The 17,949-nt window shown below is 32.8% G+C and overlaps 1 protein-coding gene across 3 annotated transcripts in view; it reads right to left on the bottom strand.

Moving 5' to 3' along the window:
- The window catches only part of LOC114331165 (serine/threonine-protein kinase Pak), a 72,806-nt gene that overhangs the window by 46,727 nt on the left and 8,130 nt on the right, over positions 1-17,949 (bottom strand). For all 3 annotated transcript variants that reach the window (XM_028280657.2, XM_028280656.2, XM_028280655.2), the window contains exon 3: positions 1,924-2,092. In XM_028280657.2, coding sequence (XP_028136458.1) covers positions 1,924-2,092 — 169 coding nt within the window. The remainder of the gene's footprint in view (positions 1-1,923; positions 2,093-17,949) is intronic.

A 17,949-nucleotide genomic window follows, 5' to 3' on the forward strand; every position in this document is an offset into this window, starting at 1 on the left:
ATAATAATAACTTTTAACCGAGTTATTAAGCCTTGAAAATCGCCATTTTTCGTTTTTTTCAATTTTAAATTGCTTATAACTCGAAAACGATCAACTTTAGAGAAAAATTATAAGAGACCTTTTTTATCCAGAATGGTCCAAAAAACCTATAAAAAAATTGTCGGGACCAAAAATACTGATTTTTGCATTTTGATAAAAATTTTTTTTTTTTAAATTTGGCCCACTTTTCACGTGGGCGACTTCTTGAACCTTATTCTGGGATGTCTCACGAATTTAATTATGCAAAAAAATCTCATGGGAATATTTTTCCCAACGAACCCGCCGTTCTCGTCTTGTCTAAAAAGAATAAAAGAAAACACACAGTCGTTTAGACCAAAATTGATAATATTCAAAGACAAGGACGGAGAACTACTAACAGCGAAGCAAAAAATTATAAGATGGAAAGAATACTTCGAAGAAAACCTAAACGCAGAACGCAGATAATGAAAAAAATGATATATTATACGGCAGAGCAGCAAAATGAAAATCCGAAGTATGAAGAAGTGGTACAGATAATCATGAAACTAAAAACAATAAAGTTCCAGGGATGGACGGAATTTCGGCAGAATTATTAAAACATTGAGGATCCGAACTCTGAGGAAGAATTCATTATGTAATAACAATAATATGGACTGAGGAGCAAATGGAGGAATGGAGACTTGGCCTTATACAGCCAATATAATAAGGAAGGAAAATGGTTTCAGACCAAATACAGTCACTACAGACAATATATTCATAATAAGTATATAGACTTTAAACAATCTTTTGATAGTGTGAAAAGAAACAAAATGCTGGAAGACATTCGTAATCTAGGTCCTAGGTATACCTAATAAATATATCAGCCTAATAAAAATTATGTTGCAGGGTTCAAAAGCCGCAGTTAGAGTAGATGGATAAATGACTCCCCTATTTGACATCAATGTGGGAGTGAGACAGGAAGACGCACTAGCAACCATGCTGTTCAACCTAGTTCTTGAGGCAGTCATCAGAAAAACCAATGTAACTGGCCATATAAAAAACAATACAAATTACTGCATATTATGCGGACGATGTAGCTATTATTAGTAGGAACAAGCAACAACTAATGGAAGCGTTCACGAAAATCGTTCCTGAAGTATGAAAAAGAGAGCTTAAAATAAGCAAAACTAAAACGAAGTACATGACGATCAAAAGAATGAAAATAATATTGCAATAGACAACTATACCATCAAACGTGTGGATTCCTTCAATATATCTGGACACAGAAACAAATCAAAAGAATTCCGTAAGTAGCGAAATTAATGCAAGTATGTATTTCTAGTGGGAATCGTACATAAGTACTGTGACGAATTACCGACAGCAATAATAACAGGTTGCGTCTCGACAGCTCGTTACGTATGGAGACATCTGGAAGGATGACTCATCAGACGAGCGAGGAAAAGATTTCTCAAGAAAGATCGCCTATGCATTACTAAAGTTGGGCGGTTCCGTTTTTCTGGAACGTTCAAGAACATGGCTTGTATTTTTTGTATTCAATATAAACAAGGATGGAATTTTTAGGAGTGATTAGTGTGTAAAATAAATTCGTCTGTAACTTGTATAAATAATTTCGTATAAACGAACCGAGAGTATTATTTTAACCGTAAGCACGCTACAATAATACTATCCTAATAAAAGATTGATGACATCGAAATTATTAGACAAAAGAACCAAACTGACTATCTATAGAACATTAATTAAACTTGTAGTAACTTATTGTTGTGAAACCTGAGTAATGACAAAAAAAGATTAAGCCTAAGTCAAGACATTCGAGAGAAAAGATACTGAGCAAAATATACGGCCCGGTGCAAGAGGAAGAGTGAACAAAAAATAGACAAGAAAAAATTTAATGGTATATATATTTACCTCCAGAATGTGTGGTGGCAGTTTTGGTCATATACTTGGTATTTGGAGGTTCTTTGGAACTGTTATCATACCAATTTAGAACGTCTAAAACAGCTTGAGGGTTGTTTTTCTGCTCCTGTTTACTGATGTTTGAATTCATCAGCAAACGTGACCATGCTTCTGGCATTCCCTGGAAAGAAACATAATAATTATAATAATAATTATAAAATATACATTTTATTTGTTATTAAAAATTCAGATATCTTTTATTTTAGAGATTATTACAGATATCTTTTATTTTAGAGATTATTACAGATATCTTTTATTTCTTTTTCTAAATTTCAACAAAATCTTAAAATAAAAGAAAATTTCAAATTTAGTTCTCAACGTTTTACTAAGAATTTATAAGTATCAGAAAGAATGACTGTTAAAGCATACTTATTTAAGTGATATGTCAGCTCAAAGAAATGTGAAAAATAATGAATTACAAAGAAAAGTAGAACTTTTTTTGACCAAAATATACATTTTTACTCAAATTTCTGGCATGCATTACTTTTAAATACTGTGAAAAATGGGAAATACAATGGAATAAAACATCTCACGTTTTTAAATACATTATTATGTATTTAGAGATGACCAGTTTATCGAGAGAAGAGACTACAATATACAGGGTGTAACGAAAATACAGGTCATAAATTAAATCACATATTCTGAGACCAAAAATAGTTCGAATGAACCTAATTTACCTTAGTACAAATATGCACATAAAAAAAGTTACAGCCCTTTGAAGTTACAAAATGAAAATCGATTTTTTCGAATATATCGAAAACTATTAGAGATTTTTTATTGAAAATGGACATGTGGCATTCTTATGGCAGGAACATTTTAAAAAATAATTATAGTGAAATTGGTGCACCCCATAAAAATTTGATGGGGGTTTTGTTCCCTTAAACCCCCCCAAACTTTTGTGTACGTTCCAATTAAATTATTATTGTGGTACCATTAGTTAAATTTAATATTTCTAAAACTTTTTTGCCTCTTAGTATTTTTTCGATAAGGCAGTTTTTATCGAGTTGCGGCTTCTTTTTTAATATGTTTACATAAAAATTTTATGGGGGTTTTGTTCCTTAAAACCCCCCAAATGTTTGTGTATGTTCCAATTAAACTTTTACTGCGGTACCATTAGTTAAACACAGTGATTTTAAAACTTTTTTGTCTCTTTGTATTTTTTCGAGAAGGCATTTTTTATCGAGATATTACTTCTTTTTTAATATGGTTCAAAATAGACCTAAAAATGTAAATCATAAATAAATTTTCATATTATTACGAAGTCTCCATAATCGTACTTAGCCATATACAAATATGTGGTGGATTTGACAAATATTCAAAATATCTCTATAAAAACTGACTTTTCGAAAAAGTACTAAGAGGCAAAAAAGTTTTCAAAATATTGTGTTTAACTAATGGTACTACAATAATAATTAAATTGGAACGTACACAAAAGTTTGGGGGGGTTTAAAGGAACAAAACCCCCATAAAATTTTTATGGGGTGTCCAAATTTCACTATAATTTTTTCTTAAGATACTACTACCATAAGAATGCCACATGTCTATTTTCAATAAAAGATCTCTAATAGTTTTCGATATATTGGAAAAAATCGATTTTCATTTTGTAACTTCAAAGGGCTATAACTTTTTTATGTGCATATTTGTACTAAGGTAAGTTAGGTTCAATCGAACTATTTTTGGTCCCAGAATATGTGATTAAATTTATGACCCGTATTTTTGTTACACCCTGTATACACTATATAGCGGACATATCACCTGATACGAGTTTGGCAGTGGTTTTCTAGTCAGTAAAAAAGCAAAGCAACTAGTCCTTAACTTTAAACTCATAAACAATAGAACATTTTACCTAGGTCTTAAAGGAAATTTTTTTAATTACAGTTTATTTAATGTACACACCTACGGAAGAAAATGAAGACGACGAAAAAGATACATTCTACGACACCTTGGACAAAGAATATGATCGATGTCCACGTCACGACGTGAAAATAATTTCTAGGGACCTTAATGCAAAAATTGGCCAAGAGCAATTTTTCCCGCCAACTATAGGATGTGAGAGCTTATATGAAGAGACAAATGATAACAGGTTGAGACCAATAAACTTGGCACGCATCAAAAATATGATAGGAGGAACAAGATTTCCCCATAAAATGATCCACAAAACAACATCTAGTCAACAATGCGCAATGGCTTGAAAATCAAATACCAAAATTTATTAGTAATGACCATTGGCCACCAGCCAGCCCAGACCTTACTCCACTCGACTAGATATTGCGGTCAGTTTTAGAGGGCATGGTCTGTACAAGATGTCATCATAATGTGGAATCATTAAGCAGGCGCTGGTAGAAGCTAAGGAGAATTTTCCTAAAGATGACATCCATACAGCGATCGATTAATGGGTTAACAGACTTCGGTGCTGTATTCAGTAAAATGGTAGCCACTTTGAATATTTTTTTTATACTTTGTAGTTTGTTATATTAGTAATCAAGTGTGTCAAATTGTTTCAAATCAAACCAGTAGTTAAAAATTTTTTAGTTAAATAACCTGTATCAATATTTATGCCAGGACTAGGTATACTGTGGCCTACAATAGGGAACTTGCACATTTTTTTTATTACATAATAATGTTCAGTTTTGTATAAAAATGAGATTTCCAAAATTTCACGCTTTAAAAACTCATAATAACTTAGAAGTACAAATTTAAAGTCTTCTGTATTTTAAAATAGTTCAAACGACCCGTGACGTCACATAGTTTAACTATATGGCTTCCTTTATGGCTATATTTAGGTATATTCTTCTTCTTCTTTAGTTTATTGGCCTCCACCTACTTGGGTATTTGGACAGCTCGTCGTCGCGCAATAAAGGAAAAATATTTATATTCTAATGACATTTATCGTATGCCATTGTAATAATATATACCAGTTTGTTGAGATTGGAGTTTGATATAGTTTTTGAAGGAAAGGAAAGAAGGTTTACTATGGAAAATAAAACCATTTTGTAAAAGTACAAATTTTCTATGAATAGTTCAAACGATCAAAAACACTTGTAACGTCACATAACTGTATTTTCTACTGACGTTCATAATGTATAATTTAAAATGATATAGCTACTATTTTGTTTACTTTGTTGGTTCAGAATGTAAATATATAACCGGATGACGTCACGACGCGTTTTGGGCTGGCTGGTATAATTTAAATTTTTAATCGTCTTTAGGGGCCAAACGAAAGACAAACAAAACTTTTTTATCGTTGATACATGTTTTAAATTATGTTTTGTTGTGATATATAACATTTTTTTCGAATTTAAAATTTTATGCAAGTTCCCTATTATTTCTTAAATTAGCTGTTAGCCTTCAGTCTCCGCCTAGATAATGTCTGCCACAGTCACAGATGAAACGTAACAAATAAATAATCCTAGACCACAACAGACTAGACTACAATCCCGGATATAAATTAGAAAACAGGAACAAAAGCATGTATGATTCAATAAAAATGAAATATCTGAATGAACATAACATTAATAATTACAGAATTAAAGTACAACAGAAATGAGGTTTGCATAATTAGAACTATCATTGGAAAAATTGATAATAAAATGATAATAAAAACGGAAGAGATGCCAGTTAAAATTAGCAGCTTACCAACTTACCTCACAAGCAATAAAATAGATAATAAAAGCCAAATACTAAAAAATATAACTAAAGTAGAGGTCACGATAAAAAGGGGGTTTGGGGTTTGCACATACTTGAACCAAAGAACAATATACTAGTCGAGGGCGGCCCGGAAAAATCCTGGCATGTTTTGTGGCTATACGAAAGTGTTTTTTCAATTATTTGATCTAGTTACACAAATATAGAAGTATAACTGTTGTTACTTCTTGGAAACTCCTTATACATACGGCATCGCATTCGCTAAGGTTACAATGGAACCCAAGGAATCGACGAGAAATGGTAAAATCGAGCAAGCGCAATACTGGGCTACAATAAGTAAAAAAACTGTTTATCTACATGGGAGTATTTGTCAATTAGTTGACCACTTGACTACACTGTGAGCTTACGATATAATTTTGATATACATGTTTAATTTTAAGATACAAAAAGTATTCTTTTAAATACATTGATTTCAAGTGACTGATCTCAACATTAATGAAGACAAAAACATCAAAGTCAAAACACCAAACATTATAAACAATAACTAATCACAACACAAGAAATCATAATAAAAAAGATAAAAGCACTAATATATCTACTAATAGTAAGACAATACGAAAATTTCTCAGTAGTAGTCGCAATTAAAGCTAAAAAAAACAACGACAGTCCAGTACGGCATAAGTAGTCAGTTTGGGTACTAATGATAAATTCAAAGAAAAATGTAAAGATAACGTTAAGTACAATTCTGTATGTATATCCTACAATATCCTACAAAATACCAAAGTAAACGACAATTTGATGTTTATGAAAATGTTTAATAAAATGTTAGAAACTACAGCAAAGAGGAAATTGCAGAAAAAATTATGAACTTAAAGTACAATAACAATTGGGAAATATCCAAAATAACAGCGGAAATGCTTAAAAAGGTCGGAAAACAAGTACATCCGTAGATTAGTCATTTAATAAACAATGTAAGACAACAATGTGTTCCCGGGATGTCCAGCGAGTCCTAAGGACTAATGAAAACATACGAAACCGTATATAAGGTTGATCATTTTAGCTAAAAAACGGTTGACTGTGGAGTAGCCCTACTCCAACAGCTGAGTCAAGCCAGAAAGGAAAAGTGGATCGAAACCTTGGAAAAAAATGGATATGCCACATAGAATCAAAATAACATGGAACCTTATTAACTTAGCGCTGATCCTAATGAACATAAAACACCTTTAAAGGTAACATCACACCAAGTCGCTACTTAACTCCTTGTGAATGAAAGGACTAAGAACCGATAAAAAGACCCAAATACTAGAAGATGACTGAATCAGGAGACAAACCACCTAGGAACTTCATTTCTTCTTCTTCTTCTTCTTTAGGTGCCGTGTCTGTATTCAGACGTTGGCCATCATCATGTTTACAATTTCCTGAAACCTCTCTCTGTCGGCTGCTGCGTGAAATAATTCTTCTACTGTGCAGGCTCACCATTGTCTAATATTACGCAGCCATGAAAGTTTCTTTCGACCAATCCATCTCTTTCCCTCCACTTTTCCTTGTATTATAAGGCGAAGCAGATGGTATTTAGGTCCTCGAACTATATGGCCGAAGTATTCTGTTTTTCTCCTCTTTATGATGCTTATGAGCAGACGTTCTGAATTCATCATTTGAAGAACATCTTCATTGGAAGTGTGCGAAACCCACGATATCTTTAGGATTCGTCGATAGCACCACAATTCGAATGCTTCTATTTTGTTTAGCATTGTGATTTTTAACGTCCATGTCTCACAACCATACAATAAGATAGACCACACATAACATTTTAGGACCTTCTTTCGAATATTCATCGACAGGTTTCTGTTACATAAAATTGGTTTCCAGGTCATAAAAGCCTTCCGTGATATTTCGATCCTAGTTATTATCTCTTCATCAGAGTCACAATTTACATTTAACCAGCGCCAAGGTACTTGAAATGATTCACCCGTTCTAACTCCTCTCCATCAAGAGAAAGCTGACCCTGATCTATATTAATCTTTCCAACTACCATCCACTTTGTTTTTGAAATGTTGATTTTAAGGCCTCTCCAATAACTTGCTTCACTGACTAGATTTAGTAGTGCCTGAAGATCTTGTAAATTTTCAGCAAGAACGGCTGTATCGTCAGCGTATCTAATATTGTTGATTACTTCTCCGCCTAGCCTTACTCCCTCTTGTCTGTCATCCAAAGCCTCCCTAAAGATTTCTTCAGAGTACAGATTAAAAAGGGTGGGTGATAAAACACAACCTTGTCGTACTCCACGTTTTATCGGTAGTTTTTCAGTACGACTGTCTCCAATTTGGATAGAGGCTACTTGATTGTAAAAGTATTTCACCAGTCTTATATCCTAGTGGTCAAGTCCTGCTGCCCGCAGGCAATCGAAAAGTGTATCATGTTGTACTCGGTCAAATGCCTTCTCGAAGTCGATGAAACAAACATAAACGTTCTTTCGGAATTCACAACGTTTTTGTAAGAGAACGCGCATACAAAATAGTGCTTCTCTAGTTCCTAGACCATTTCTAAATCCAAATGGCTTATTACCCATTCTAGTTTCGCACAGAAGGAATACTCGCGCTCGGTTTTGTATAATACGTAAAAGTATTTTAAGTGTGTGACTCATCAAACTGATTAGTCTAAAATCGCTACATTTTGTGGGCCTGCTTTTCTTTGGTAATGTTATAAACAGTGACTCCAACCAATCATCTAGTATTTTTCCTTCGTTGTAAATTTTGTTGAAGAAAGTAGTCAAGTAGGTAATGTTTTCCTTATCTAAAAGTTTAAGTAGCTCAACAGGGATTTGATCTGGTCTAGGTGCTTTATTGTTTTTGGCTTGTTATATTGCTTTTATGACTTCCGACTTCAGTGTATTGGGACCTCTGTCTAATTGGTTGTCACAGGTAGTATTTGGAGCATTTTCTCGAGAAGCATCGTCAAAAAGGTCACTGATGTGTCTCTCCCATTCTTTGCACTGTTGTTTGTGATCACAAATTTTTCCGTCTGCGGTTTTAAGTACGTGAGCATTTTTCTGTTTTCTAATTCCGGAGGTATATTTAAGTTTCTTGTGGAGGTTGAAACTGTCATGCTTTTTTTGGAGGTCTTCTATGTATTTCTTTACATGAATTCTTGAGCCAGGATTCTCTGGCCTATTTAATTTTTCTTTTTATGAGTTTGTTAATTCCACGGTATTTGATAATATTTCTATTTTTGTATTTTCGTCGAACTTCCATGAGGTCTAGAATTTCTTGGTTCATCCAGTCATTTTTTGCCAACATTGTAGGTGTTTTTAAAGATTCCCTTACGTCCTCTAAAATCGAGTTTTGAATATCGTACCAACATTCGTTAATAGTTCTGTTTTCATTTGGTATATTTGATATTCTGTGCATTTTACTATTTATCTGCTGTGATATGTGTTCGCGCGTTTGGGGGTTTTTAAGGGGGTTGAGTTTTTAATGTCGTCGTTTTTAAGGAACTTCATTTACACTAAGAGAACTCCACCACGGCATGAACAGGTTAAAAAGGGGAAAGCTGCAGGTGTGGATGATGCCGTGGACACATAAAGAATCTATACTAAATTTAAAATTAAGATGAAGTAGAAATAAACAAACCAAGACACGTTAAATGCTACTAGGAGCACTCCCGAATCATAAATTTACAATGTATAAACTATGGAAATCGTAATTTTTGATTTACAATGTATATACATTGTGTGCTCCTAGTAGCATTTAACATGTCTTGGTTTGTTTATTTCTAATGCATCTTGATTGTAAATTTAGTATAGGCCAAGGAGCAAAAAATGGACCTTACAGCTCTATAACATGTGCTGTACAGCCTGCGAAATTCCAAAATCATGGAGAAAATCTAAAATAGAAGGTTAAAATTAGGAAAGAACCCATAAAATCCCAGTAGCTAAAGACCTATTTCAATGTCGTGTCTCTTTTTCGAACTAAACTTACGTGCATAGAAATCAGCCCACTTAAAAATTTGGTCATTTTTGATGTTTTGTATTTCCTAAACCTGTTGGCCGATTTAAGTGATTTTTTTAATATGTTATAGCTTGATTCTTTAATAATATCGCTGTAATAATATTGTTGCTAGACAGGTAAATTTTTATTGTATACCGGGTGTACGAGTCAAAGTGTGTTTTTTTCTCAAAGTTCGCATCACCCTGTCGAATATTCTAGCATTTATAAAATACTGAAATTAAAACCCAACTATAGCCTCAGGTTTTCTTAACATTCTGTTTTTTGATTAATTCGTTTATGTTGGATAATAAGAGTTAGGTACTTTAACAACTAGACATGTTCTTCATCAATACACGGTGTTTCTCAATAAGTGCGACAAACTTTAAGGGGTAATTCTACATGAAAAAATAATGACAGTTTGCTTTATAAAACTATGTCCGCAAATGTTTCGTTTCCGAGATACGAGATGTTAAATTTTTTCTTACAAACTGACGATTTATTTATTGCTCTAAAACCGGTTGAGATATGCAAATGAAATTTGGTGGGTTTTAAGACGTAGTTATTGCACATTTTTGACATACAATTAAGAATTTAATATTCACCATTAGCGCGCATACGGGTAATATGACCGATCATATTACCCGTATGCACGCTAATGGTGAATATAAAATTCTTAATTTTATGTCAAAAAATCGGCAATAACTATCGCTTAAAATCTACCAAATTTCATTTGCATATCTCAACTGGTTTTAGAGCAATAAATAAATCGTCAATTTGTTAGAAAAAATTCAACATCCTCTATCTCGGAAACGAAACATTTGCAAACATACGTTTATAAAGCAAACTGTCATTAAGACTAAGTTTTCACTCTAATGGCATATAAAACAACATAATGCTATTCTACATCCCCCCAGAATGAAAACAATGGGAACCTTCTCTGGTTATTCATTTTTCAAACTTTCATTATTTTTTTCATGCAGAATTACCCCTTAAAGTTTGTCCCACTTATTTAGAAACACCGTGTATTGATGAAGAACATGTCTAGTAGTTGTTAAAGTACCTAACTTTTTTATTATCCAACATAAACGAATGAATCAAAAAACAGAATGTTAAGAAAACCTGAGGCTATAGTTGGGTTTTAATTTCAGTATTTTATAAATGCTAGAATATTCGACAGGGTGATGCGAACTTTGTGAAAAAAACACAGTTTGACTCGTACACCCGGTATACAATAAAAATTTACCTGTTTAGCAACAATATTATTACAGCGATATTGTTAAAGGATCAGGTTATAACATATTAAAAAAATCACTTAAATCGGCCAACAGGTTTAGGAAATACGAGACATCAAAAATGACCAAATTTTTAAGTGGGCCGAATTTTAAGCACGTAAGTTTATATGAGAGTGTCACCTACAGATAAGACTGCATAAAAAACAAATGGGCAAGTAACAACTAGCAAGAACATAATCAGGAAGCTAACGGGACGTAAATGTGGTGTATCTCGTGGCATCTTAAGAACAACGGCACAGGCACTGTATTTTTCAACTGCTGAATATGGGTGCCCCGTGTGGAACAGATATGCCCGTACCAAACAAGTTGATACTGTGCTAAATGAGACCTGCAGGATTGTAACGATAGCAGAGGGTTTTGCAGATACCTCAACACGCAGAAGCATGTAGCAGAGCACATGGAGAAAATTAAACAAATCGCGGACTAGCGTCATACAGAGCTTGGAGACCACGAAAGGGACTGAAATTTGGAACATTGCAGGATGAACCGCCTCCGATATTTTCCTCTTCCCAAGGTTCAATGGATTGGGCAATTTCTAGACTTAAAACGTGGAAAACCATGAATAGGATAATAGACTACAGGCCCATGTCAAAAAATGGAAGGGTCATATGAACCACCAGGTGACGTATATAGGACGATTCTTCTTCTTCTTTACGTGCCATCTCCGCGACGAAGGTTGGCAATCATCATTGCTATTCTCACTTTCGACACTACAGCCCGAAAGAGTTCAGTTGAGCTGCATCCAAACCATTCTCTGAGATTTCTCAGCCAGGACATTTTTCTCCTACCTATGCTGCGCCTTCCTTGAATCTTTCCCTACATAATTAATTTTAAGAGTTCATATCTGTCACCACGTGTTATATGACCCAGGTATTGAAGATTTCTTATTTTGATGGAATCCAGTATCTCCCTGCTGTTCTGTATTCTCCTTAGTACTTCCTCATTGGTTATTCTGTCTGTCCAGGAGATTCTCAGCATTCTTCGATACGTCCAAATCTCAAATGCTTCCAATCTATTGAGGCATTGTTTATTGAGAGTCCATGTCTCCACACCATACAAAAGAACAGAAAATACATAACATTTTAGTACTCGCTTTCTAAGATCTAGGCTGAGGTCTCTACTACACAATATTTGTTTCATATTAGTGAATGCACTTCTAGTCTTTTCTATTCTAATTCGGATTTCTTTGGTATAATCGTTTGTTTCAGTAATGTTCGTCCCTAAAAAGTTATAATTCTGAACTCGTTCTATCGTCTTATTATTTACGTGTAGATTGATGTTTCTAATATTTTTCTTTGATATAACCATGAATTTCGTTTTCTTTATGTTTAGTGACAGACGACAGACCAAATTCTTCACTTGTTGCAACAACCTTATTTAAAATTCTTTGTAGATCTGTAATAGTTTCTGCTATTAGTATTGTGTCATCGGCGTATCTAATTTCACATATGGGTAGGCCATTTATTTTTATGCCTGCTACTTCATCTTCTAATGCTTTTTTGAATATTTCTTCTGAGTGTTGTTCTGAAGCTATTTTCTTGTGGCATTTTTTATAATCAATTACTTTTAATGGGAAATAGGCCACAATTTTACCAAAAAAATGATTTTATTAACGTTTCGAAGCCCAAATCGGGTTTCGTTGTCAAAATACAAAATACTACTAAAATAAACAAAAATGTTGTTGCTAAGTAAAAAGAGAAAAATCAAAGAAGCGGCTCTAATTATGCTAAATGAAACCAATTGTGTCGCAAATTCCTCGGTAGAATGCAGTAAGATGTGGTTACCCATACTGAAAGAGGAAGTCAATAGAAAGAAAATACCACGATTAGTAAGTCAATAACATATCGAGTTAATACAAATTTTATATTTTAGTATTACTCATTGTACATCTATGTATTATTAATATTATTTATAATTTAAACATATTAAAGTCAGAATTTGGTATTAGTTTCTTTGTTGTCTTTTAAAGACAGATCACATGCTATGATTTTTTTGTGACGGATATTCTTGAGTTGGGATTGATTTCATGTAATCGAATGAACTATCTTTTAGTAAAGTCGTCCCAGGAACGCAACTCATAAATATTGGTGGTATCATTTTAAAGTCTTCTACTTTAAAATGTATAATATACGTCTGAATTGCCAATATAAATGAGTCAGATTAAATAAATTATTAGAAGAATTTTTTACTTAGCAACAACATTTTTGTTTATTTTAGTAGTATTTTGTATTTTGACAACGAAACCCGATTTGGGCTTCGAAACATTAATAAAATCATTTTTTTTGGTAAAATTGTGGCTTATTTCCCATTAAAAGTAATTGATTTCTTCTGAGTATGCATTAAACAGTGATGGCGACAAGACACAGCACTGTCTAACGCCTCTTTTGATTTTTATTTTATTGGTGTTTAAATGATTTATTCTTATGACAACTTCTTGTTCATTATACAGATTATTTATTATTCTTATATCCCGTGTGTCGATGTTCTTTGTTCTCAGTAGTTTTATTAACGGATTATATTTCACCGTATCGAATGCCTTGTTATAATCTAGGAAGCAGACATAGATGTCCTGGTTTACATCTAAACATCTCTGTATTAGCACATTTACTGCAAATAATGCTTCTCTGGTTCCTTGAGCATTTCTAAATCCGAACTGAGTTTGTCCAATGTCTTGTTCTAACTTTTTGTATATTCAACGATGAATAATCTTTAGAAATACTTTGAGTATGTGGCACATTAGACTGATGGTACGGTGTTCGCAACATTGTCTGACGTTTCTCTTTTTCGGTATAGTCACGAATGTTGATAAAAGCCATTCTTTAGGTAATATACCTGTTCTGTATATGATATTAAATAATTCGACAATTGCATGTACATTGCAGTCGGCTATAAGTTGCAATAGGACGATATAAGAGCATAAAATAATAAGATTCAGCACTATGCCGTCACTTGTAAGCTGTCCAACTGAGTGCTGGTGAGAATTCAAAAGTGCAGGTAGAGTGAGTACATTTTGGTCATATATTTTTGTACGGCATTTTTACCATCGATAGATCCATGGAAAATAATAAGAAAGCGCGCAGTGCCGTAAAAAATGGTGCTCCACAAAGTTGGTTAATTTTTTTGATTTTCTGACAATTTCCAGGGTAAATTTGGTCATTTCATTCTGTACGGCATCAGTTTCATACTGTTTCAATACAGCTTCTAATCCATTAATCCGCAACGCCATACAAAAATCATGCGACAAGGGGAAAAATCGAAGGTTGCAATCCCCTTTCTTTCCGTGGTCCCGGAGGTGATTTGAAAAAGTACGGCTTCGGTTCCAAAACATTATCTAGCACACAAAAGTACTAATAAAAATAATGCCGTCAAAAAATTATTGTTCATTTGAATGTATATTAATAATTATCTTAATTTCAGGGTATACTTGATTTATAAAGCTGTAAAATCATTTGACTCTGTACGGCAACTTTTTTTTAACATGATATTGTAAAATATAATTGTTATATAGTATTGCCGTTTAAAACAAACTGTTCTAAAAAAATTTTTAGAAAAATACAAAAACAGAAATTTTTTAAATTGTTGCAAAAGTTTAAATATTCATAGATTAATAAAATATAGCTTGTTTTCAATAGTATTAGGATAAATAAATTAGGAAAAAAATGATGCCGTACATTTTAATGCTAAACGTCGTAACAGAACGTCGCGCGTCGCTCCGTAAGCGATATAGAGTATGGTGCAAATGAAAGGAATAAATTCGTTATTTCTTAAACCGGCGACATTAAGAAAAATCTTAAAACAGGTCGATTTTTATTGTTAAATTATGATATTTGGCATATATATCATACTAGTGACGTCATCCATCTGGGCGTGATGACGTAATCGATGCTTTTTTAAATGAGAATAGGGGTCGTGTGCTAGCTTATTTGAAAGGTCATTCAATTCTCTATTCAGTAATATAAACATTTACATAATTATTTGTACAAGGCGTCCAAAAGTAATTTTCCAATTAAATTATTTGACAAAAAAAAGAAGAATGTATGTAATTTATTTAACGCAGAATACATTTTACTGTTGTCCGAAAAAAAGATAGTTATTTCAGAAATAAACATTGCTTTTCGATTATATTCAATGTTCAAGTCAGCTCCCGCCAGCCACCTGCCTCTTGGAAGTTTAAACATTCAATTTAGGCGAAGAGCAATATTTATTTGTGATATAAACATTTTTGTCTGATTTCTGATAGCAGTAAAATGTATTTTGAATTAAATAAATTACATACATTTTTCTTTTGTCAAATAATTTAATTAAAAATTTTTTTTTTGGACGCCCTGTATAAATCAGTATGTAAATGTTTATATTACTGAATAGAGAATTAAATGACCTTTCAAATAAGCTAAAACACGACCCCTATTCTTATTTAAAAAAATCATCGATTACGTCATCACGCCCAGATGGATGACGTCACTTGTATGATATATATGCCAAAATATCATAATTTAAAAATAAAAATCGACCTGTTTCGGGATTTTTCAATATAGTTGCTAGTTTACGAAATAATGAATTTATTTCTTTCATTTGCACCATACTGTATATTGTATATGTAAATTATTTTTATTTAATATTTTTTTTACTTTTTTATTAATATGAACTTTCAGATTTGTACGGCATTAACTTTTTAGTACAAATAATATAAAAAATGTCATGAATTTACATTTTTCGTTGTATGGATTTTTCCTGTAGTTTTTTCCCCTACAAACCTTTGGACCAACGAAAATGTACGGCATGTACCAAAATATTATCTATGCATAAAATACTTTCAAAATAAATTAATTTTTTGTTGTTTCAAATCACCCCCCGGACCACGGAAAGAGAGGGTATTGCAACCCTCGATTTTTTACCCTCGTCGCATGATTTTTGTACGGCGTTGCGGAATAATGGATTAGAAGCTGTATTGAAACAGTATGAAACTGATGCCGTACAGAAAGAAATGACCAAATTTACCCTGGAGATTGTCAGAAAATCAAAAAAATTTACCAACTTTGTGGCGCACCATTTTTTAAGACACTGCGCGCTTTCTTATTATTTTTCATGGATCTATCGATGGTAAAAATGCTATACAAAAATATATGACCAAAATGTACTCACTCCACCTTTACTTTTGAATTCTCACCAGCACTCAGTTGGACAGCTTACAAGTGACGGCATAGTGCTGAACCTTATTATTTCATGCTCTTATATCGTCCTATATACGTCACCTGGTGGTTCATATGACCCATCCATTTTTTGACATGGGCCTGTAGTCTATAAGAACGGGGGTCATTTCAGTAAAATGAAACATGGCAAACTGGGGGAAAACAGCCTAAGATGATATAAACCGTGACTGGGGAAATAACAAACAATAACAAAATATGGAACGTCTTCTTACATACAGAGGCTGTTCCCATTGGTTTACACTCCATGATTTGTGACCCGCCAACAAAGCTCGAACCAACGAGCACAGAGTACAATGGAAAGATGCATCAATAATCATGAAAGAAACAGACACGATAAAGAGAAAAATCAAAAAGCAGCTCTCATCTTACTTAACCACTAAAAATTAGTAGTAAACCCATAAGCAGAATGTAGCAAACTTTACTTGCCAATACTAGAAGAAGAAGACAACAACAAGAATATACCAACAATAGTGGAGTAATAGAAAGTACAAAATCACCTACAATCTTATACACAATAATATATACCTATAACACACACAATATACAAACACAAATCTATGTTACATAACTTATGTTACACAACCACAATACAAATTACACAAACAAATAACACAAAAAACATGGCAGAATTTGATATTTCTGGGGTAAAAACACCACACTCAGATTTTGTTCAACAATATGTATGCTGTGGCCAACAAGATTGAGGCTAAGTAGGTATGTCGATTTTAAAAAAACATACCTAACCTAATAAGAACTTTGTTATACATCTTCCCAGAATTTTTAAAAATAATCTTTTTTGAAAACAATTTCCACAGTGAAAATCAAAACTAACGTTAAAATTGTAATTTTCATTACATCAATAATTGTGGCTTAATCCCACATAAACTTACTATTTAAATATAACAATACCCAACATAATGAAAACGAGCACTAAAAACAAGAATTTACAAGAGGAATTTCATGACTTCATTACATTTTCATTATTTTGACAGTTTGAGAAACGATTCTGTCTATTTTTAAAACTATTTAGATACAAAATTTACACTGGCACAGTATTATTCCACCATGTAAGTATTGGTCACTATAAAAAACAATATACCAGACAATAAAAATGGGTAATGAAGATATAGTTTCACAACACTTCTAATTTATATAAAAAATAACTTTTTACAACAGATCAAGCATGCTTATAGGAAAAGAAACTACTATGTATGGGATAAAAGAAAAAAATAAATAAGATAGTTCCTAGACAAAAATCTATGTGAAAATTTAAAAATAATTTCTCTACAACTATAGTAGAAGAAACATGCCAAAGGCAAAAGTCTATATAAAAATATTGAATAAGGAAAAAAGATCAAACTCTCCATCTATGTATATGCAACTAAACAAAAAATTGACACAAAAACACCCCATTACTTACTTTTAGAGGCAGCTTGGAACAAAATTAAACAATTAATACAAACAAATCAATAAAAAATAAGCGACTACTCTACACACAAAAATAAAAGAATATTATCGTACTTTAATAAAATCATCCATTCTGTCACAAATACAAATTTTACCATACCTATATGCGCACGTAACAGCAACGATGTAATAATTATTTATACACAGGTTCTACAATTTTTTATTAATGCAGGGGCTGAATACAATAGAGTCTACTAGACAAATAGCTAAATATGTACTGTAGAATCTTGTGGACTCTGTAACAGTACAAGTTTTACCTTTGAAATTGCTTGGCACCAGCACATTTCAGATCAATTTATGGTTGCAAAAGGTTTGAGACAGGGAGATCCTTTATCCTCTAAATCAGCGTTTCCCAAACGGTGGGTCGCGACCCACTAG

This window comes from Diabrotica virgifera, chromosome 1, assembly GCF_917563875.1.
Source record: "Diabrotica virgifera virgifera chromosome 1, PGI_DIABVI_V3a".
In the NCBI taxonomy this organism is placed as follows: domain Eukaryota; kingdom Metazoa; phylum Arthropoda; class Insecta; order Coleoptera; family Chrysomelidae; genus Diabrotica; species Diabrotica virgifera.